The sequence below is a fragment of the Drosophila bipectinata genome, chromosome 2R (genome assembly GCF_030179905.1).
Source record: "Drosophila bipectinata strain 14024-0381.07 chromosome 2R, DbipHiC1v2, whole genome shotgun sequence".
Taxonomy (NCBI): domain Eukaryota; kingdom Metazoa; phylum Arthropoda; class Insecta; order Diptera; family Drosophilidae; genus Drosophila; species Drosophila bipectinata.
Genome location: NC_091737.1, coordinates 15,922,098 through 15,945,516, shown reverse-complemented (window position 1 = coordinate 15,945,516; position 23,419 = coordinate 15,922,098). Strand labels below are relative to the sequence as shown.

Here is a 23,419-nt window from a genome sequence, read left to right as displayed (position 1 = left end):
TAAAATAGTCCATTTAAGCTGACAAAATTATAGGTAATTTGTATGCCAATGAACCAGGTAGTGTACTCTCTGTTCTGATGATTCAGTGATGGCGCTAGGCGAACTTGAAGTTTGGAGGCCAATAGCCGCGCAAATCGACCCTGACACTGATCGTAAATCACCACCCCACAACCCTTTAACTCATGTGGCTCGAAACAGCTGGTGTGCCGCGAAAACGAGCCCCCAAACACTCTTGTCCTCTCTCAATATATATATGGAAGATAATTCTATATCGCTCTCGCCGTCAGCTGATTCGGGGCTGGAGATCTCCGGCGTCAAAAAATAATACCAGCAGAGCAGAGGCAGAAGAAGAAACGACAAAATCGCCAGCGATTCGCGTTCGCGCCGCATTTGAACTTCAAACGCGAGAAAAGTAGCACAGAGCTATGCCGAGATACGCGGATCCGTGACGCGCGCGAAAAGCAACAAAATTTTTTGATTATGTATTTGGCGTAGGCAAATGGCCAGGCCAAAACAACTCGATCCGAATTCCCTCACCTGCCAACCAGATCGCGACAATGGAATATTCTGACTGAGAACTACGGAAATTGGATAAACAGACTTTAAATAAATATACAAGAACTAGAAGCCATTTAACATGGCAAGCCGATTCTATGAAAAGTGGCCAGTGAAATATATCTCCGTTCTTTGCCTGTTACTAAGGTAATGAAACAAAAAATATGTAACAAGAATTAAATGCATCCAACGGAGCGTATGAGCAATTTAATGTAATACGCGTCATGGGGAGCTCTTATCAGAGATGTTTACAACGCTGGTGGGTCGGCTTTAACTTTGTCTAGCTGATTTATTATTAAATATAATAAATCCTATTCTAGGCCGCGACGGGCCATATGTGGGTTATAGTCCATGGTTATAAGGCCCATGCAAAATTGGTTATCAACGAACAGATTGCGTTTTATGGTTAATACAAAAAGACCAAAATAGTGTCAAGAGTGCTTAGCTTTAAGTTCTTACTTCAAACTATTATTTTGTTTATTTTAATATTCAACACACACCCAATTAGGGCAATAAAATGGTAAGAAGGTGACAACTTCCTTAACTGAAAAACACCAAATCTTATGCCACCTTTATCACTCACCCCAAGCAGGGAGCTACTCAACGTATATGAGCCATTTGGCTTCTAATTTAAAAATTCTTATCACACGGCTATAAAAAGGCCTCGTTATCAATATTATATATGGCAGAGAAACATTCTTAGATCCCAAATGTTTTATGTAATGTAATTTATTTCCCTGGCTATTATTCCCAGTTGTCATCTTTTTTTGATCTTATTTATTTTCTTCATTTGTCCGGCAATCTTAATGGGAATCAAAAACCAATTGACAGCCGCTGTCGTGACGGATTCCTAAGTAGATTTATTTTTATAGAGTCATTGATAAACTTGTTTCGAGTACTGTCTTTTCGGGAAGCACTAAATTGTGATCATTTGAAAAACCATTAAAATGTTTTTCTTTTAGCAATAAACCAAGAACAAAACATTTCATTTACGACTTCTGTTCAAACGAATTGTTTGTTTTTATAAAATAGCTTTTATCAATTGCTTTGAGGGCCAAAAGGTCAATTGATAGATTTCCCCAGACAAACTTTTCAATAAAAATTCGACAGTACATCGAATTGAAGTGCTTTTCATATCGCACACGACTCTGTTAAGTATACGCCATGGTGTACCCGAAGTAAATCTATGTCGAATAAATAAAACAAAAAACCAGTGAAATCCAGAGGTATGAGCCTCTGAAATCGTTTATATAAATAATTTGCAAATGTTAATTAATGATAATTGACATTACGGCTCTGAAAAAACGTGTCGATTTTGTCAGCTACGCTTTTTGGTTTTATTCGATTGCGCAGATGAAATGGTTCTCTAAAAGAACCATATTTTAATATTTGGCGTTCGCAATACCTAACCACTTCAAAACAAACAAAGCTGCTACCAAACTCCATTATTTGGGGGATTTTAAAATAAATATTTTTCGTGTTATTAATTTGCTTTGTAGATTGTGTTCGACACCTTGGACCCACCCGAATACTATACAAAGATGTTAATTGTCTGTTAGACCCACTTAGTACCCTTAGAAAACGCGCCGAGTTAATATTAAAAGATGATGTATATATTTCCCCCTGTTTACGTGGATAGTACGTGGATATTTTTGGAACTGCCGTTTTGTTTATTCGGAAATAAACTATTAAACTTATTCCTTTGGTCTCTGTTTGCAAATAAAAGTGGTGAAAATTTCCACGAAAACGTAACTGACCTACCACCATTCTGAGGTTTTGCAATTTTTAACCAAAAACCTTTCCTAAATGGCTGTTCTGGTTAAATATTCCAGACCCCAGACGAAAATCTTATTGTCAACCTGAGATATAGCACCTCGAATGTGCTAAGTGGGCATCATGTGATGCAGACTCCCAGCCCGATAGTAGAGAGCAAACAAGATGGCCTGTACTACGCAGATATACAAAATAAAGTGGAGCTACCATTCCGATTAGTCTACAAATATATGTGTTTAACAAACCCGGTCGGCTAGAAGCAGTTTGAGGTGCTTGAAACTCACTTTTTATTTTTAGATGCAAGTAGAGGGAAAATAGATCATACATATATGGGGTAGGTGATCCGAGGTAACCACATTACGTCCATCAAGTGCCATAAAAGGTAATCTGCGAGAACCAAATTTCCTGAATCCGAGAGGGAACAGAACAGAGAAAATTAAATAGTCAGTATCTGTTTCTGGTTCTGTAGCCGTATCTCTGTTATTACCACAAGCAATTAAGACGTACCTGGCGTCTGCTTATCACCCGGGCCCTAAACGATAGGCGCATTGCGTCGAAATTAACGTTTAATTTGAGGGTTGCTTTGGGCCAAAAATAAACACACAACCGGTAATAAAATAATATATATTTCCCAAATGTTTATTACTTAGTCTGGGTCATGTCTCCTGTGAGGACTATGAGACCAGTGCCACCACAATGGCCACAACTACCACAATCATTTCGTTGCCCGTTTTCACGCCTGGCTGCCAAGACTGGACCTCGGCTCCGGAGGCAGCGGGTGGCAACTGCTCCCGTGTGACACCAAACGGACTTCTCAAGTGCTACGGCGGGATGAATAACCTGGCAGCCTTATCGTGAGTATAATAATAATAATTTTATGGGTCTTTCTGCTTAAATAAAATGGTTATCTCTTCCAGTAACTCCGCCAAACTTTACCGACAGCAGCAGGCTGTGGAAATGCTCCTCTGCGGTTGGCCCCAGGACGTCTTCAATCCCTTGAAGGAACTACAGAAACTACCCCGCCTTCGATCTCTGACCATCGAGTACAGTGGCTTTACGGAGTTCAAGTTTGATTTCCCCGAAATGACTCACCTCCAGACCATAAACATATCGTGGACCAATCTTTCTTACATCTCGTCACGAACTTTCAAGAGAGTCCATCCTCTTAGAGTGTTGGATCTGCGATGGAACCAGCTCATTCAGCTGGACGGGCCATTGATCTTGCCCCACAGCTTCGAGCAGCTCTACTTGGCCGGCAATCCCTGGAACTGCACCAGGAACTTCAAGTGGCTGTTACTGCAGCCGGAGAAGGGGCGTCTGGTGGTGGATCGGGACGAACTCATATGCATGGACCGCAAGTACAAGGAGCGCCAGATGCTATTGGTCATGCACTACAAGCTGGTTAGTAGAATAAGGACTCTTTTTAAGATTTCACTAAAGGGAGCTATTTTTAGGAGCTGAAGAAGCAATGCCAGTCGCACGAGGATCTGAAGAACTGCACCTGCCTGATGCACCACATCTTGCCAAAGACCCATGTTCCTCTATACACAGTAAACTGCTCCCACTTGGAGTTCCACCACCTGCCCGCCTTTTTGCCAGACAACACCACCACTTTGGCCATAAATGATAACTTGGTAAGACACTCCCTGCCACTCTGGATCTTTCACTTAAGACTCTTTCCTTCCTTAGATCAGTGACATTAATCCTTTGCGGGACAATCCCCACTATCGCCATGTAGTGGACATACAGTTGGAAAACAACCGCGTGGCCAACATAGACAACCTCGAGGACACTGACTGGCTTCAAAACTTCCGGCTGCTCAACCTGAGGGGCAACAACTTGAGGAAGCTCCACGTCTATGCCCTGGACAACGCCCTCAATGAAAACCAGAACGCCAATCTTCTGCTCCTCAGCCGGAATCCTTGGCACTGCACCTGCAAGTTCGGCAGCCGGTTGCGTGAGCTGCTGACCAAGTACAAGGAGATCGTGAGGGATGCGTGGAATGTGTCCTGCACCTACATGCAGGACGATGACCAGCTCCTGGCCAAGGTCTTGTCCCTCAGCCGGCAGGAGATGTGCAGCGTCAGTATGGAGAATGGATCGCACATCCACCCCATCGACTGGCTGAACGGAGTACTGGCCAGCCTAATCCTCCTCATCCTCGGCAAGCTAGCCTACGACTACTATCATTACAAGTATTACGGTCGCGTTCCTTGGATTGTGATGAAGATGCCTTAGTCCTAGTCCCTTAGTGCCTTAGATCTTACTCGAAAGTATTTCTCAAACACAGACCACACATTAGTCGGTTTATTTTCGAAAATCTACAAGTCAATAACGATCTTTTGTGTCGTACATGAATATGTATATATATAAATATTGTTATGTTTAGGTATTTATGTATATTTAAGCTAAGTCAACGCAAAACTCTCAAAATAGTTGGTTGTTTCTATAGCATTGCACGTGTGAGCAAAGAACCTGGCTTATATGCGTCCCTACAAGTTCCTTTCCATTCGACGGTTTTTAGCATTTTACCTGCATTTAATTATTGGCACAAAGCGCTTAATATTTCATAATGAGAAACGGCTAAGATAAGTTTACGTTTGCATCTGGACAGAACAGAATCCGTGTGCAGTTTAAGGTAATTAAATTAGTCATCTAAATGAATCTACGATAGTTATTTTTTTTGTCATATTTACAATCAAAAACACCCTTCGATTTCTTTGGTACTTCTTCTATAAAAGCAATTGCAAAATAATTTAAATAATTGTATAGTTGACAAGCTTACAAATTAAACAACAGTGCTGGACATTGTAAACAAAGCTTAAAACTTTTTGTACTCTACATCAATTAAGGGAATGATAAAACAAGGCTAATCTAATGCTCTGGCTGCAGATAAAATATAGAAAATTCGTTATATTCCCAGCACCGAGCCCCTCGAATTGTGGCTGGAAATAGTTTAAAATTGTTTGCCCTGTAAATGCTTGTATAAAAAGTTAAAATAAAATGTATCTTTAAAATTGAGTTCCCTTGATTCGGTTGCAGTATGATATGGAAACGCTTCCATGCCACAATTCAGGACTCGGTGAGGGATCAGCGCAGAGTTCGCAAAGTAAACAACAGCGGATGGCATAATGTTGGCTATTTTTTGGAAGCCCCGGCTATCTATCCGGGGCCCCGTTAACATTTCTGTTTTTGGCTAAGCATGCGAGTATTCAATACGTTTCTATATATAATATACTATCCACTGTACATCCTAGAACAGCATGTAGGAATGATCACGTTCCAGTCGCGCCTTGGCGCGCATTTGTATGTTCCCGATGGGATCCGAGGGTGGTGGAATGCCGTTGATTTGGTGAGTGGGCTCCTTGTAGAAGAACTCGGTCCGGCCGCACTTGTAACCATAGTAAACGGAGTCGTGAGATCTAAAATAATGAATCTTTATAAGTTGCGACTAAGATTCCGATGAAGTAGACCTTACCGCAGAATAAGATCGGTGAGATGGTGACCACTGGCATGTATTGAATGCATGCTCTCCAAGATATTAAGCTCGAGGGGGTTCCAGTGTCCATTCCGTTGGAGCACATCCCACTTGGAGTCCACACACATGAAGCTATAGTTGCTGCCATCACGGTTGTCACCCTCCACATTAACGTTCAGGGTCTGACTTAACTGAGATTCCATGTGAGGGAACTTGGCAACGCATACATCAAACTTTAAGAGATCACAGATTAGAGGACTATATTAAGAAAAGAAGACTTCCTGAAACTCACCATCTTTTGAACCACCTGTTGCTGTTGACAAGTACCCTCCTCCATGAGCAGCAGCAAGGTCATGTTCTGCTGCCCACATACGTAGAGCTCTGTACGATGTAGTCCATCGGCCTGAACGCCAGGGGGAGGATTTACTGGAGCATTGGGCAAGGCTGCCAAGGCATCTACCGCATCCTCGCACTTGAGGGAGCTGCGACGGGGAAACACCTTCGTACTCGTCAGCGGAGTCTGTATCTCAATGGGCGTTGTTTCACTGAGAGCTAGGACCGATAGCTTGGCCATCAGAGGTGTAAGCGGCACTCCGCCAGCTCCACTGCGTCCGGTTCGTTCTCCAAACGAAGACTCTCCTGCCGATTTCAGGGGCAATGTCATGGAGCGCTTGTCCAATTGGGTTTTGGTGGAGGAAATGTTGAGGTTTTTATCCGCGGATGCTGCCTCAGCCGCCTGCTGTCGCATGTGCTCGTCGAGCTTCTGGATCTCGGCATTGAACTCCTTGAACTCGGCCACCAGAGCAGCTAGCTCGGCGTCCTGGTGAGATTGCTCGCTGGCCAGACCCCACAGTCGGCGATACTGGTCGAGGAACTGCTGGAAGAGGTTGCGCGAGATCTGCTGACCGTTGGTGTTGAACACCGGGTAGGTGGGATCGCTAATAGTCCGTGAGGGGATCTTCTCGTCATTCTCAATGAAATCCGGCGAGCAGGAAGAAGCATCGTCATTATCACTTCCATTGCTGTTGACATCCGGTTTAAAGGTATGGGTGAAGTGATTCAGTTTCTTGGAGATGGCCCGCAGAGCGTCCTGTAAGTCCGCCGACGATTTGCGGCGTGTCATCTGCTTGCTGGGATTGCTAATGAAGTTCTGAAAGAATTTCTCCACGTCCATCTTGAGGGAATTGCGGCGCGATTGGCTTTTGCCATTAGAGTTATGGACATCCTCCTCTTTTCCCTCATCCTCGGGATTTGCGCAAATTGACATGACATTGGCCACCGGTAGCACTTTGTTTTCGGTCATCGGAGTGTTGCACACGCTGGTGCGTCCAATGAACTCCGGATAGGAGTCGGTCTCGTCGAAGTTTATGGAGGCGATCCCAGATTCTGGGAGATCCTTGCTTTGCATGCTTTTCAGCCGCAGAGGCAAGTGCGTGGGTCGCATAGCCTTAGGCCGGGCTGGGGGCAGCTCCGCGGGCACCGACTTTTCCTCCTGCTGCTGTTGGGGATCGGTAGCGTTTTCCTCTTCTGGGATGTGGGTGAAAATAAGCGATTTGTCGCGTTTCATCTTCCTCTTGGCATACTGAAAGGGCATTCCACTCTGGGACAGCTGCGCCGTGCTCAACTGCAAGTTCTGGGCCCGATGGGCTTCACTGGCCAATTGGCGGTACTGCTGCTGCTCCAGGTACACCAACAGCATTTGCACACCATTGGGAATGTGGAACTCATCATGGCTAGCAACTTGTTCGGCTGCGGTCCGAACGTGGCGTGGATCAGCCAGAACCAGGTGCTTGGTTACCACATCGCTAAGCTGAGAAGCCACCACTCTGTAAGATTGGAGTGAGTTATATGGAAATATCTATTGGACTTTGGCCTATTGGCCTTTACTAACTTGTTATGGTAAAGAATAGCTCCGCCCAGGATCCCCTTTGTCTGCTGGCAGCTCTGCAGCGTTTGTATAGCCTCCAGGAAAATGTGACTCGCAGTCTATCAGAAAGGATACATTATTTCAGTTTTTTCTTAGGATTGGAGATGCTTACCTTCGGCATGCGTAACCTGGGCACGTTCTGGAATGTATTTCCGTTGCGGTGAAGCATCGGCAGATATGTCTCAAAGATGTGGTACAACTTTTCGCTGAGATTCCGACTGTTGAGGGTGGGGGGCAGGGCGTACTGGTCATAAAGGGTCTGCAGGTCGCGATGGAAAAACTTCAGCAGGGAACTCAATAGGTCGGCACGATGCTCCAGTAGTTGATCTCCTATATTTCGATCAGTTCCCACGGCCTGAAATAAATATTGGTATTAATTGCTGATCGAAAATATAAATCCTGGGAATACATTACCAGAATAAAGCGTCCAAACTCCTTGAGCACAAACTTGCCATTTTGCAGGGCCAGGATGCGAGGCTTGAAGAAGCAGTCCTTGAGGAAGAATGAGGTGCCCATCAGTTGCCCACATAGAGCCACCTTCTGAGTGTCGGAAACCCAGCTGGGATGAAAGTAGAGGACTGCGGCTATAGGATCATCAGCCTCGTCCTGGAGACACTCTGTGTCGTAGACAAACACAATCATAGTCTCCCTGTAACAACAGAAAAAGGTAAGTTATCTTATTAATAAAATGTCTATGAAGATTAAATCCATAAACCTATAAATATATTCCAGAAGAAGCCCCACAAATAAATTACGGATCTGGATCATTAAAGTCACCTTTCGGTCAGGAGCTCCGGGATCTCCTTCTGCTGCTGCTGCCATCGCTTCTTGTGGCGTTTTCGGAAACCCCGAAACATTGTTGTCCCTAGATTTGGTTTAGAGCTGCAACATCGGGGGGCTTATCACGTTAGACGACCGCCGAGTCTGATAAGTCTGAACAAGCCAATACCGTAGCACAATGCCAACTGTCTGATGTGGCCCAGCTGCCTGATAATTTTGATACGAGAGCGCCAAGCGAGTGGAGAGCGGCGGCACTTCTCGTGATCAGAATTCAGCTCACGCTAAAGGTGGGCCAACAGGTGAGCTGAGGTGAGGTGAAAGCGTCTCGGTTCTCCTATCGCCACGGTTGAGCGGGTGTTCAAGTACTCAACTAATAACACACTATAATATATTCATGAAATCCAAGACCGATTCAATGCCAAACCCGGCATCGATTACCGGTTTACGAGGTTTTCAATTCATCCAACACAGTTTTAAAGTCTTGTTTAATGGCATTTTTTATTCCTCAACTAAAATCTATATTCACAATTGATTATTTTCAGCCAGCGGCAGTTTTTAATACAGCGGGAGGAAGTTGTTGGATAACCGACTTGATTTCGTCAAAGGTGTACCTAGCCTGGTAGCCATTGGGTCCAGCTTCGTAGCTCACCTTAAGGGTCTTGCCTCCTGGAAACTGCTCTTGGGTACTGCCATGAATCAAGAACAGGCCAGGATATATCTGCTCAACAGTCTCCTCTCGCACAGCTCCCGCATAATTATCGATTCTATAAAGTCATCAGTACAATAAAATCTATGCATCTGGATTAAGGATATTCTACCTCAAGTAGTATTGGTTATTTTGGGGTTCGAGCAGGAAACCATCGTGGTCGATCCGTGGTACCAGAATATAACCAGGATCAGCAGGAGCAGAGGTGGTCCAGTTGATGAATAAAATCAAAAGCAACTACATAGGGTTTTAGATATATCCTTAAGGATAAGGAACTACAAGAACTCACAGTACTTATTATTGTGCCGGACATGATGCTGACCACATAAAGGTTACTTGGCGACTAAAGTTAAAGCCAAACAAAACGATCGAATAAATGGATGCGCCAAAACTTGATACATTAAAAATTAGCATATATATTGACAAACACGTTTCATATTTGTTTTAGCAGATAGATGAATTAAGAGCGATCTTAACCTTGGATACATATTTTTTGGTTCAGAATTAAGACTAGAGATTCTTTCATAATCCACATTCAAGCTACTGAGCTACTTTCTGAGGAATTCAAAGCGTAAAAAATTCATTGCATACTTTTGTGGTTTAAAAGTAAGCCTTTATAAATAATTTTTATTGACATCAGCATGTAGGAATTATACAAATGCTATCAAAGATGGGAATCACAGGAGTTTGAACAATATTAGAGACCAACTTTTATCCAGTTGCTGTTTTCAGGGCGTTGGGGCTAAGGAAAAGTGGCGGACTGGGGGGTGGTGTTGGAGGACCCTTTCCATAGCTGTATTTGGCTACGTATCCATTTGGACCCGCCTCATAGGTCAGCACCAAGTGGGCTCCATGGTCCTCGTAGGGTTGATTTATTACACCGGTAACGTGCAGGTTACCGGCTTCATTTTGCTGGACAGACTCCTGCCGGATAGTTCCATCCGGTTGCTCGATTCTATTAAAATACGACATTGTAATGGAAATTTCTCCGAAAGTAAGGTAATCTACCTGAGGAAATAGTCCTTGTTGAGAGGTTCCAATTGGAAGCCATTTGTGCGAATTTGAGGAACAATATTTTGGGGTGCGGAGTTCCCGAACCCAACGAGAAGTAACGCAATAATCTAATATATTATATTGGATTTTAAACAGGATCTCGTAACAAAATCATTAACTACTCACCGAGCAGAACTGCCAAGACATGGTGACACGACGATGGATGAATAGAAACTATCCAAGTCTGCGTCAGCTAGCTCATCTTCAAGCCCCAAATGAAGGTTGGCTTAATTATGATCAAAACAAGTTTCTATATTGGCAACTGCCATGAAACGATAAAATCGGACAAAAAAAAAAACACTTCGCGAGAAACACTTCAATCCGCCTACCAATCCGGCAATTATTTTACATACCATATGATTGCAAATAATTCCCATGCTATTAGGAATCACAATAAAATCGCCAAATCAGTCAGAAACCAGTTGATGGCCCTCAAAGTGACAATTAACTTGGCTTAAATTAATTGAAATCTGCTTGTCATTTTGTATTAGTAATAGAATCGAAACACCTGAAGAAACAAATTTCCAAGGGGGTTCCCTACTAACATGCGAAACGTGAGATAACGGCATTGCTAGGGCTTGATTATACATTATACATATACATTCAGTTCAGAGAAGGCCTTTGACCTTTTGAACTTAATAAGGGGTACACAGGGGTTTTATTTTAATAATAATAATAATCAGTTCATGTATTTATGTTTATCTTAAATATTAATATTCTTAAATTTAGATGAAGATTATTTTATATTTATTAATTTTAAATTTAAGAATTTATAATCTGTATATTCATAAGGACGATAATCTTAAAGGTCATGGTACGACTTCCAGGATAGTACATCTATTGAACTTTTGACATTTTATCAATATCATCCGCTTATTGGGCTGCCTGTGTATGTGAATGCGAGCTTGAGTGGGCGGCGGTGGTGGGTGGCTTGGGAGGCGGAGGCTGCAGCTCAAAACAAACACAAAAATACCCTCACATACACAGCATACCGCCCACCCAGACACACACCCCCACGAAAAATTCCCGGATTTCTTGATTAGTTAGAAAAACTGCACTTACTTCGTGGCCATGGTGAACTGCACTGTTTGTTATCCTTTTAGAGGTTTATTGCACTTTATTTTCGTTTTCCTCTATTCATATTACATTTTATTTTGAGTTTTTCTTGCACCCATGAAGGCGATACACCGAACAGTGCTGCCACACCCGAATGGTGCTAAAAAATACCGCCAACTGTTATCGACGAGTGGCAGTCCCGATAGGCGAAGATTTAAAAATGGCGTTGCGATAGATGGAAGTATACATTTTTTTCGTGCTCCGTGTTTTTTGCTTCATTTGATCGTTTATTTGAATGTTTTAATAAGTTTTGGTGAGTCAAAGAGGTAATTAAAAGATTGCTAATTAAGAAAGCAACAAGTGTAAAACAATAGGTCCTGTGAATTGTGCATAAAACACTGATCTACAAGGCCCATACAAGCCATCCCCCGCACAGCGTCTCGTTAGCCTACGGCCAACAACAACACACCCAGCGCGACGCAGAGCAACATAAAAAGCAACAAACAGGTTTTCATTGTGTACAGACGTGTGTTTCCTCCCTGTGTATATACTTGAGCGTATGTACACATATATAAACAAACCAAGCCAACATAAGAAACAAGAAATACAAGAAAATAAATCGTCGTGTCGTGTATGTGTGTGTGTGTGTGTATGCTTCATGCTGTAAACAGCAGCAGCAGCAGCAGCAACAGCTCCAAGTGGTAAAGCCAACTCGGTGGCCAAGCAAGCGAGTCGATCAAATGAGAAAAAAAGAGGCAGAAGAAAAAGAGTTAGCCAGCTTAGAAGTGACGCGTAGCTACAGGTGAATCGGACTTGTTTTTCAACGTACCAATACGGCTTGTCTAGAACCGTAAAACGGGTTTCATGTCCAAAACCAAAACCAACAGCAAAACCAAGATGAAAAAAGAATCCAATAAATTAGCAGCCTAATCAATTTGCCAGTGATCCGGGGCTAGCTGTAAAAGGTGGTCCCAACTAACGGTAAAGCAACATTTAAATTCTGATTCCCCCCCTCTCTGCTCCATTCTGAAAGTGCGTTTCTAAAGTGCGTTTTTTCGAGTCAAGTGGAAGTGCAGGCCGCCGTGTAAGTGGAACGCGTCCCACTTAACCCCATAGTGCAAGCTCTGGTCCAAGTTGTTTGGTTGTTTGATTAACACACACGCCCGAATATCAGAAAAGTAAATGAAGCAACAAATATGGATACTAGTATACTCCCATGGTACTCCCACGACCATCGCCCATGGTCTATTGACCATTGTCCATCGGTAGTGCGATGTTTACTTTTGTGAATGAAAAACTTGTCGCGCCTTATTCGCCACGCTCATTAAACGCTTCGAATTTGAGTCAAACGATTCAGCTGAATCATCCAAAGCAGTATGTTAACTTGTTCTACATGAATCACTCCGCATCGCTTTAATGAAAATCGGAAGTCCGGTGATAGTGCCCTCTATAAAAACATAGTCCAGCTATCTGGTCGTCGGATAAGCGGAAAATCAGAAAATAATATTCAGAAAAACGAAGCTCTGGCTCCAGAAAATAAAGAGCAGTGAACCCAATTCTCCGATAAGCGAAAGCCAGCCAAAGAATTGATTGTAAAGAATATGCACATTTTCATTGCATGGGGCCAGGGTCCAAGCAGCCAGTCGGTCTCCAAAAGGCAACATCAACATCCAAGCCACTCCACGCCACTCGAATCCACCTGTTGCCACTCGTGGCGACTTAATGAAAACGCCCACGGAGCCAAACGGGTTATACAGTGGGGCTACACTAAGTATATCTTTGAAACTGATTCAAAATCATATTCAAATACCCTTGTACCAAAACCAGTAGCATTCGAGCCAACTTCCACTGTACCCTACATGGCTTCTGCTGTGGGCGGTTCACTGTAAGCCGTGTCTATCTAATAACTACACGCCGAAATCAATTTCTTGTATATTGATCACGTCTGTGTAAGAGACACTGCCAGTTTTAGGTCTTTATTCTCTCCCCCTACTGGGTAAAAAACAACAAAAGCCTACAAATCTGGATTTAACACGTTCGTGGTGCTTCCCACACGCAGGGCAGGGCAGGCCGGGGCGTAAAAAATCAGAGATAGAAAGGTGACGGCAGGGACAGGCAACAAGTGTCAAACGTGACATACTTTTCGCCCTTATCGCGATGGAAGCTGTTATCTGGAGATTCTTCTAGCTGATTCTGCTTATCAGCCGGCGAGGTGGGCTGGCTGGTGGTGTGGCAATACCCGAAATAGCGGCCAACTGAAACTCGATCTAGAAATCGAGCTCATCAGCCCGATGCCAGACGGTCAGGCGGGCTGGCATAATTGTATCTGTATTTTGATGGGCTGCCAGAAGCGGAACGGACTTCCTGGCATTGAACCCGAGAGCCCCAGAGTGTGGCTTGTGTGAAATATGAAACCGCCACAAAAAAAAAATGAAAACTTACGAAAACTTACAAAGCTTTTCATTTGGGGCTTATCGAAATGTGAATACCCTTGTGAAACCAGTCTCTGGAGGGAATAGTTTGGAAATGTTTTTAATGAAATTCTACTCCAAAACCCTTTTGGAGTCAAGGCTACTTTAGAACTGATTATGCTTTTGAAATACTCTATCTAGAGTCCAACTAAACTAGAGTCCAATTTAGCGGTCAGTACCATGATTTCTCCACAGACTAAGCCGCAAACCGAGTGATAAATGGTGCCCCTCAAGAGGGTATTCAAATGTAATTTATAATATTTATCATCATGCACTTTTATGGCATTTCTCATACGGTGTTCTTGAGGCTAGCCATCCAACCCCCATAATTCGAAGGCATTAACTCGACCAAGAGATGGGCCACAGGTCACTTGACCTGTGACTTGCTGGCTTGTCGGCTTGGCTGAGCCGTGAAAAAACCTTCGCTTAGGAAAACACAAAAAAAATAAAATAAAATAAAAATAAAAGCGAAAGACGATACCCACCACCACCACTGCTAGGGAGACGATGAATTCATTGAGCGAAACAACAAGTAGTTGCCACTGCCACACCGACAGCGACCTTCAATTGGCCAATAAAGTAATTTATCGAAGATCCCATACGATCCATCCGCCGGTTGGTAGGTAAAAGTTGTCCATGTGTAACCCACCGACTTTTTGGGTGCGTGAGAAACTATAACATTCGTGTCTTCGTCTCGAGGAAAATACAATTAAAAAAAAAACCTGAAAACCCGCATGGAAATTACGTGTGTGTGTCTGGTCTGGTTGTGTGTGAATGAGGAAAACACACCTATGCGCGTATGTCCGGTGCTCGCCGCGGGGAAATATGAAGGGAACGGTAGAGCCCAGAGCCGGAGGGAGGCGACAACAGCACGTCCTGAACACTGAGCACTGAGCACTGGAGCGGTGTACGGTGGTGTACGCTGATTAGAAGGGAAATTGGCGGAAAATACCGCACGTGATTCCCAACAAAGCCAGGAAAACCAGGTTGGCTATGAGTCATGCTCGAAAAACATGTCATGTTGGCCAGGACGAGGGATATTCGATGGGGTATACCATGTACAGTGAGGTTTCTGCTATGATGAATCATGTTAGAGCGAATGAATATTGTAATACATTTTATAAAAGTTTAAAATGGTACCTCTTTTAATTAATTTTTAAACAGGATCCTAAGAATAGTAATGAATAATAAATGATCGATGATCGCCAATGGGTAAAGAATCTTTAAAGTATTGATGAACAATAGTTGGGAAAGTCCTAATACTATAGTACTACAGTAGAACTAAATTTTATAAAAGTCTTAAATTAAAATATTTATCATTGAAAGTTATATAAGAAAACTTGTGTTATCGCTCGTGAGTAGTAATCCGTATAATATTAATGAACAGTAGCTTGGAAAGTACCATTATTAGAGTACTACTATAATACTACAATACTATAATAGTATTACATTTTATAGAAGCTTAAAATGCTAGAAGCTTAAATTTTTGTGAATAAAAAGTTTTGTTAGAACCCTAAGAATAGTGAATGGACCATGAATCATATTCTAGTAGCTTGTATTATAGCTAGCGGGTAGTAATACTTATAGTTTAATGTTATATTTTTTAGAAACGAAAAATTTTACTATTTTTTATTAAAAAGTGCCAATAGAACCACAATAATGTTTATGAATAATAGACAAAGTTTAAATTATCGCTAATGCATAGCAATCCTTATAATATTGATGATAATTAGCAGGGAAATATATTTTAACAAATGTTATGGATGTTTAAAATGCACATATATTTGAGAAAAAAGCACTATCAAAACTTTTAAAAAAAATTCACGAATAATTGCTAAATATGAATTATAGCTCTATCATGAATAATAGCTCAGATTTTATTATATTATCTTGAAAAAGTTTAAAAATAAAATATTTTACTTAGAATATGTTTAATCAAACAAGAAAGGAAAGCTAACTTCGGGCGGAGCCGAAGTTTATATACCCTTGCAGTTAAAACCGGATATATATCGCAAACATCGGATATAGTTGGCCGATCCTTATGGGAATAGGAATATATACTCCAATTTATTACAATACAAAATCTAAAAAAAGTCCCAAGCTTCTATCTTCAAAAATACGAAAGTTGATATTTCTATTAAATACCATTTCCGATCGTTCAGTTATATGGCAGCTATAGGATATAGTCGGCCGATCCTAATGAAATTTGGTAGGTTGGATCAACTGACCAAAAATAGAGTCTGTACTAAATTCCAGCTTTCTATCTTCAAAAACACGAAAGTTGGGTCATTTCCGATCGTTCAGTTATATGACAGCTATAGGATATAGTCGGCCGATCCTTATGAAATTTGGCATGTCGTATTATTTTGCCAAAAATAGCTCTCACCTAAAATTTAAACTCTCTAACTCTAAAAATACCAAAGTTATACCATTTCCGATCAATCAGTTATATGGCAGCTATAGGATATAGTCGGCCGATCCGGGCCGTTCCGACTTATATACTGCGTGCAAAGGAAAGAAGGGTGTGTGCAAAGTTTCAAGACGATAGCTTTAAAACTGAGAGACTAGTTTGCGTAGAAACAGACAGACGGACAGACAGACGGACAGACGGACAGACGGACATGCTCATATCAACTCAGGAGGTGATCCTGATCAAGAATATATATACTTTATAGGGTCGGAGATGTCTCCTTCACTGCGTTGCACACTTTTGGACAAAATTATAATACCCTCTGCAAGGGTATAAAAATTGTGGTAGCAAACATTATTAATGAATAATCGAACTATCGCTAATGAGTAATAATTATTATAGTAGTATTGATAAAAAACCTCATAGATTTACCAAATTAAATGTTATAGACCTACTTTTGATTAAAAATCAGAGCATATAAAAATATTCATGAATAATAACTAATTATGTATATTCATGAATAATAACTCGGATTATGTTATATTATCCATACCAAGTTCAAAAATAAAATATTTTCTTTAGAATATGTTTAATCAAAAAAAATTCTACCACAAAATGACTAACATTCAAGAATAATGTGAATAATAGCTCGAATAATCGCTAATGAGTAATAATCCCTAGTTGAGAGAATCATTAGCCGGCTCAGCCAGGATGGACTGTAGCCCAGTAAGGGAGCCGGGCCAGGCAGGCAGGTAGGAGAAGAGAGCGGGCGAGAGAGGCAGTGCTGCGTGGGCGGTTTGGCTCACTTTGTTTGCTATTCGGATTTTCGTGCTCATTTGAGTGTTCAGTGCTGGTCGAGTCTAGCCCACGTTCGGTTCGCGGTCCGCTGCCCAAATTCAAACGACATTCAACTAAGCCGGAAAGAAACTGCCGAAAAGAAAGTGTGCAGAATTAACAAGTAGCCCCCGGACGATCCAGTTGTTATTGTTATATCATAAAAGTGGAATTAATTATCTGATTCGGTAATAAATGCAGACCCACACAGCCAACAAAGGGGGAAATCCGACGATAAACACACTGATGGCCGTCATAAACAAATTTTTCGTACACGTTTCAAATAATACCCGATAACTGTCTGCACTACGTGTCGTGGACGTTTTTTGTTTTTAAATATTTTTTCGAACTTACATAGCTCTCTTGTGTTTCGATTAGTCAAAACTGGGAATGATTGCTCAGCAAAGAATTCATCTTGAATCGGTTCCGGTTCATCCGCTGCTGATAATAGTGTCGTGTGCCGGCCAAGAAGTCTAATAATCTAACCAACATACTTTTACAATTGCAGGTATCGAGCTTTCCTTTCGCCGCCCGCCAGCTAATTGCATTAAAAATAAAGAAAACCAACAAACCGACAGCCACAGCTCGCTGGTTGGGTGTAAATTATTGTGTCGAAGCTGCAGCAGCGACAATAACACTAGTAATCAGCCCAGGCATAGCTATCGGCGACAATGGCAGACTTCAGACACCAGAATGCGAGGCGTCAGTGATTAAAACCAGTCGGAGAGGCTAGCCAGGCCAGGCCAGTTTGGTTTGCCAGCCCCATTGGCACCAGTCGCCACCCAGATCTCCAAGATCCGCGCCACTGCTGAATCATCAGAACCAAGAGCAAGGAGGAGGAGTAATAGTTTCTCCAGCAAATTAAGTTCAGCCATCTAAGCTTCAGTTTTGGGCTTGATTAGAGACCTTCAGAGTCGACAATGGCGTATATCAACATACTGCTGATCATCACCTGCTCCATCGGCTTGACGATCGTGGCTGCTTGGATGCCCGATGTGAGACCCGATTTGCAAACAAGTACGTACTACTATTTGTTTATTTGTGTCACTATTTCTTCTGTCTTGTGCTTTATCAATGACAAGCAGCTTGGCTTTGGAAGCTCAGTTTTTCCAAGCTGCTAGAGCTGCTTATCGTGCTGAATTTTCGCAATGCCAGCACCACCAACCTCTTCCAGTTTCCTCTGAAAAAAAACAGAAAAACTTTGCTCGAAATTTTGTTGAATTTGGCAACTTGAGTTCCTCCCTTCGCAGACCACTAATTTAACCAAAAAAAAAACAACATTGTTCTTTTCTTTTCAGAACAAGATAAGGTGTTGGCCCATTTTATTGGCAACTCGACGGACTATTTTAAGATTTTGGATCACAACGATGAAAGTGTTCTCGTTGGTGCCAAGTGAGTGATTTTATTTTATTTACCCTTATAAGATGCCCACCTTTGATTTAGCTTCTCCTACCTGTGTGCGCAATAAACTTGGCCCGATCACGCTTCGAAATTTATAAAAAAAACACAATAACCTGACGTTCGATTCGCGGAATAATTAACGCGCCATTGGAATTACGCTACTGGCTTGCTGGCCATTTTGATTCGATTTTTGTATTTCATTAGTGGCAAGTGCAAATGTGGCATTTCTCATAGAGTTTCCTAGAAATCCCAGAGACTCAACAAATCGGTTCTGGACCGTCAGACTTCCGATGAGATATAGCCCTGAAGCTTGTTTAGCTTTGCCCATATAATTATAATGTGCATAAGGCTGATATAGCCTGCTGCTGCATTTTATCACGTTGCCCCAGCGTCTGACCGATTTTTATGGAATGAGGAATATATATATTGTTAGCAATTCCTCAAGGAAATGAGTCATTCATTCAATTCATCAACTTTATGGTAGTCATCACCTGCTTGATGTAAAAACGCCCATTTCGCTAATATTCGGCTATCAGCCGAAACCAGCTTGCGATCTATCATAATTCTCCTTGGCTACCAGACTTGGTGGGGCCATGTACATACATAGATGCCAACAAATTAGCAGCCACAATAATTAGCCACTTAAAACACAGAATTATACAATTGTACGACGAGTGTACGAGCGTACAGTATACAAGTTCTAATTATTTGCACAAAAACAGCCTTGAAATACGATTGGCGGTGGGGCTGGGGCTGGGCTGGGGAACAGCTGCGGTCAAGATATTAAACACTCGGTGCTGGGGGGAAACAATACAACCCAATGTTTGAAACGCGCTAATGGGCAAGCTGGTGTTTATTGTGTGTACAACCTGTTTACAAACAAAAAAGTTTTTCATTAACGCTTCTGTTTGGCATTAATCGTACGGGTCAGTGCTATGGTTTTGGCCAGCATTATATATGCAAGCTGCCAGCCTTACTGCCATTTTCGTTGGTTTATTTTTGGTCACCGGCTGGCACTTAGCTGGCTTCCAATCGGCATTCTGGGCAGGCACACGCCATCCACAAATTAATTCCCGCTTTGCTAATTCAATTGTTCTCACACTCCCCTCCTCTCCTATCCGTATTCGCAGGGACGTCATCTACAATGTGAGCCTACATGGTCTGCGGGAGATCGGCCGGCTGGAGTGGCACAGCACTGATGCCGACCGGGAGCTGTGCGCCCTGAAGGGAAAGCTGGAGCGGGACTGCCACAACTACCTGCGGGTCTTTGCCCGACGCCCCAATGGCGAGGTTCTGCTCTGCGGCACCAATTCGTACAAGCCGCGATGCCGTCATTACACGCCGGTGGAGATGTCGTCCGAAGAGGCGGCACCAGCTGGCCACGCCCACGCCTTGCGCTATGAAGTGAGCCGGGATGTCGAGGCCCAGGGCCTGTGCCCCTACAGCCCCGCCCACAACAGCACCTACGCCTTTGCCGACGGCCAGTTGTACAGCGCCACAGTGGCGGACTTTTCCGGTGGAGACCCTCTCATCTATCGTGAGAATCTCCGCACGGAGCAGTATGATCTCAAGCAACTCAACCAGCCCGACTTTGTGGGGGCTATCGAGAAGAATGGCTTTGTTCTATTCTTCTTTAGGGAGCTCTCCATGGAGTTTATGAACTTCGGCAAGGCGGTCTACTCCCGGGTGGCCAGAGTGTGCAAGAACGACAAGGGAGGTCCCTACAATCACGGCAAGAGCTGGACCACCTTCCTGAAAGCTCGCCTCAACTGCTCCGTGCCGGGAGACTTTCCCTTCTACTTCGATGAAATCCGTAAGTGAACTTTTAAAATAAAATAGATCTTCGAACATTAATTGATTTCTCTCTTAATTTACAGAGGCCATCAGTCCGGTTGTAGAAAGTGGGTCCAAGTCTCTGGTGTATGCAGTTTTCACCACATCTGTGAACGCTATTCCTGGATCGGCAGTATGTGCCTTCGATGTTGACGATATACTGGCTGCCTTTGAAGGGGACTTCAAGTCCCAGAAGGATTCGCAATCGCATTGGCTGCCGGTGGAGCGAGAGCAAGTGCCAAAGCCGAGGCCTGGACAATGCGTGGAGGACTCGCGAACGGTGAGCAGCATTGCTGTGAACTTCATCAAGACGCATCCCCTTATGGAGAGTGCTGTGCCGGCAGTGCACGGCCGTCCTCTGCTGACCAAGGTGAACCTGCACCACCGCCTGACAGCCATAGCAGTGGATCCCCAAATCAGATCCCTGAGTGGCACATACTACGATGTTATCTACAGCGGCACCGATGACGGCAAGGTAACCAAGTTCATAAATATGCTGACCACCCACCCGAACTCGACCGTGGATCGTCTAAAAACTGTGGTCATATCGGAGATGCAAGTCCTTCCTCTGGGCACTCCTGTTCGCGACCTGGTAATCTCCTCCAAGAAGAACTCTCTGGTGGTTGTCAGTGACGGCAGCTTGGTTAGCGTCCCTCTGCACCACTGCACCCTCATCGTGGACTGCTTGGGCTGCCTTAGCCTCCAGGATCCCATATGCGCCTGGGATTTGCAGACCCACGAATGCAAGAACCTGGCTAGCAGCCAACACAAGTTCGGCACCAAGACGTACCTGCAGAGCCTAAACACCACCAAGAAAGCGGCGGCTTCTCTGTGCCCACACATTCCAAGTGCAGAGACAGTGAGTTTCGTGACAATGGCTCCACCACCGACGGAGGAGCAGAAACTTTTGTACTCCAATGTGGGAGCCGCGGCAGGTAATCAGCCGAGCTTGGAGCAGCTGCCATCTGGAGGGGATGACTTTGGCCTCAACAAGATAACTCTCACCTCTATGGATCCTGATGATATTATGCCCAATCTTAACGGTTTGTGTTTTCTTTATTTAAACTGGAAAGTTCCCAATTATAATCATTGCTTTTCTTTTAATAGATCCTCAAAAATCAACAGCTAGCGTGGATGAAATCAGACATGCTTCCGGTAACAGCTACTTGCTCATCACATTTGGCATTTTAACCACCTTCCTGGTGGGCAGCTTTGTGGGCGTCATATGTGTCAAGGCAAAGTCCCATATGATGGATTCCCAAATGGATGAAAGTCATCGTAACCACTTCGGCAAACCAATGTAAGTCCAAGATTTGTAAGACAATTGTATCATTATCTAATTAATTTAATTAACAGACAATTCAAACATCAAAACACTGGCAAAGACATAAACCTGTTAATGGGTTCCAATCCATACACGACCACTCAGAAAACTCCAAACCTCGATCTTGAAAAGGATCGGAGTCACGAGTGCAAGAACTCAACGGAACATTTGGAAAAGGAGCTGCCGTGCAAGACGTCAACGCTGACGAAAGTGAAACGCACGTACATCTAGTGCTGGTGCAATGGCGGCCAAATGCAAAATTAGTCGAATTTCTATAATCTAAAACATATTTTCGTTGTTTATGTTGCTGTTAGTTGTAGTAACCCCCCACCCATCCCGCGAAGAAAACATTCAACAGTTGTGCACGCGTTTGAAACGCGCTTGAAATGGCACCGCAGTTGTAATTTTTTTTTAATCATAGAATGTATCGTACAATTTAATTTGGTGTATAATTTGTATAAGTTTAGATTACTTTGGTAAAAATTTAGTTAAATTTACTGACAAAACATTGGCTGCCACAGTCGGAGCAAGTTGAAGCATTCCATATAAGCCCGATCCCGACCTAGAACTGAGTCGAAAACTGGAATGCAGCTCCAATGGTTAGGCAGCCGAAATGTGTCGCCCCGTATGTGTATTCTGAATGTATATTCTATAAGTGCAAATATTAGAGGTGTACAAATTTACACGCATATCATACATACCGATACGAACCCGAACAGCTTGGTCGCACGATCCCAGACCCACAGCTCGAATTATTTCTCGAAATTCAATCGAATATTCTGCAAGTATTTTGTTAGACTGAATTAATTTTTCTATATATGAGTTTGATTGTGGAGAACTAACAGAATGCGAACGACATAGGCTTGGAAGCTCTATGCCTTGTGGCTAACAAAAGCGTAAAATTGTATCTAACATAAGCTCAATAAGGAATTGAATATAGTAATGTAATTAATAGTACGAATTAGGCTAAGCAGCGAACAAAACTTCTATGAGGCTGTTTATATGAACTGACGCGACAGCCCCAACATCGTCTTGATAAAAACACGCACAACAACACAAAAATAAAACACGATAAACAACAGCAAGCCTTATGAATAGTATAAAACAGTTTAGGCCTTAAATGTACACTTATATGCTTGACATGCAAAATAATGAGCTTGGCACAGAAAGTAAATCAGCATTTTATAATTTTTATGTTTACTCTTAAGCTGTTGTCCGTCCCACTGAAGAATTTGCTTAATACAATGTACAATGGCAATTTTATTTTTAAAACATGAGAAATGCATTTTTCATCGTAATTAATATATATTTTTGTATGCATGTCTAAGACTAATGTCTAAACTTAGAGTTAAGTCTTTATAACCGAAAGGCTTGAAAAAGCTACAGATAAAATATTTTAAAAATTTACAAAACAAAAAAAAAAAAAAAGATAAAAATAATATAAAGAAAAAAATTCTCATATTGTGATAGATTTTATTGAAATTTTTAAAATGAAGAAAATGATAGGCCTTTTGGTTGAAAAACAATGATATATGTGACATGAAAGTCTTATTGCATGCATAATATTTGGTAGGAGAGGGTCTTCCTTTGACTGGAAGATTAAAAATAGAGAAAGCCCCAATATGGAGAATAGTTTTTATACTCATGTATGTCTGATACTGTCTATATTGTTGTATACATCCAATAAGCAATTTAAAAATCTAATAAAGTCGTCATTTTTTCATAAATATTTTATTGTATATTTTATTTAGAATTTAAAAGCATAGGTAAAGTAAACTTGTTGAATAGATTTATTCAACTGGAGTCTTGAGATTTTAA

At 42.4% G+C, this 23,419-nt stretch overlaps 5 protein-coding genes across 9 annotated transcripts; 2 read left to right on the top strand and 3 right to left on the bottom strand.

Moving 5' to 3' along the window:
- The first annotated feature begins 387 nt into the window (after window positions 1–387).
- Window positions 388–5,349, top strand: swi2 (Protein singed wings 2). The gene is made up of 5 exons (XM_017238770.3): window positions 388–702; window positions 2,979–3,182; window positions 3,246–3,729; window positions 3,783–3,962; window positions 4,018–5,349. Exons 1-5 carry the CDS (start codon window positions 638–640, stop codon window positions 4,564–4,566), a joined length of 1,482 nt encoding a protein of 493 aa, XP_017094259.2. The 5' UTR covers window positions 388–637; the 3' UTR covers window positions 4,567–5,349.
- HPS4 (Hermansky-Pudlak syndrome 4 protein) lies at window positions 4,605–11,492 on the bottom strand. Of its 2 annotated transcripts, none has more exons than XM_017238769.3 (7): window positions 11,335–11,492; window positions 8,148–8,382; window positions 7,846–8,088; window positions 7,698–7,792; window positions 6,099–7,632; window positions 5,807–6,039; window positions 4,605–5,750 (listed from the first exon to the last, which is right to left on the bottom strand). In XM_017238769.3, exons 1-7 carry the CDS (start codon window positions 11,343–11,345, stop codon window positions 5,582–5,584), a joined length of 2,520 nt encoding a protein of 839 aa, XP_017094258.2. In that variant the 5' UTR covers window positions 11,346–11,492; the 3' UTR covers window positions 4,605–5,581. The 2 variants fall into 2 exon arrangements, with proteins under 2 accessions (XP_017094258.2, XP_017094257.2); XM_017238768.3 differs by lacking the exon at window positions 11,335–11,492 and adding an exon at window positions 8,511–8,700.
- LOC138926044 (uncharacterized) lies at window positions 8,993–12,703 on the bottom strand. Its single transcript, XM_070278371.1, has 4 exons — window positions 12,610–12,703; window positions 9,509–9,562; window positions 9,332–9,456; window positions 8,993–9,277 (listed from the first exon to the last, which is right to left on the bottom strand). Exons 2-4 carry the CDS (start codon window positions 9,530–9,532, stop codon window positions 9,052–9,054), a joined length of 375 nt encoding a protein of 124 aa, XP_070134472.1. The 5' UTR covers window positions 9,533–9,562; window positions 12,610–12,703; the 3' UTR covers window positions 8,993–9,051.
- Window positions 9,799–10,533, bottom strand: LOC108123543 (uncharacterized). The gene is made up of 3 exons (XM_017238774.3): window positions 10,399–10,533; window positions 10,228–10,340; window positions 9,799–10,174 (listed from the first exon to the last, which is right to left on the bottom strand). The coding sequence occupies exons 1-3, from the start codon at window positions 10,417–10,419 to the stop codon at window positions 9,931–9,933; spliced, it is 378 nt and encodes a 125-aa protein (XP_017094263.2). The 5' UTR covers window positions 10,420–10,533; the 3' UTR covers window positions 9,799–9,930.
- On the top strand, window positions 11,536–23,328 carry Sema1b (Semaphorin 1b). Of its 4 annotated transcripts, none has more exons than XM_017238629.3 (7): window positions 11,536–11,641; window positions 17,552–18,060; window positions 18,342–18,435; window positions 19,575–20,257; window positions 20,322–21,320; window positions 21,385–21,577; window positions 21,634–23,328. In XM_017238629.3, the coding sequence occupies exons 2-7, from the start codon at window positions 17,964–17,966 to the stop codon at window positions 21,830–21,832; spliced, it is 2,265 nt and encodes a 754-aa protein (XP_017094118.2). In that variant the 5' UTR covers window positions 11,536–11,641; window positions 17,552–17,963; the 3' UTR covers window positions 21,833–23,328. The 4 variants fall into 4 exon arrangements, with proteins under 4 accessions (XP_017094118.2, XP_017094119.2, XP_017094120.2 ...); XM_017238630.3 differs by having other exon boundaries at window positions 11,554–11,654; XM_017238631.3 differs by lacking the exon at window positions 11,536–11,641 and adding an exon at window positions 12,207–12,309.
- The last annotated feature ends 91 nt before the right edge of the window (window positions 23,329–23,419 follow it).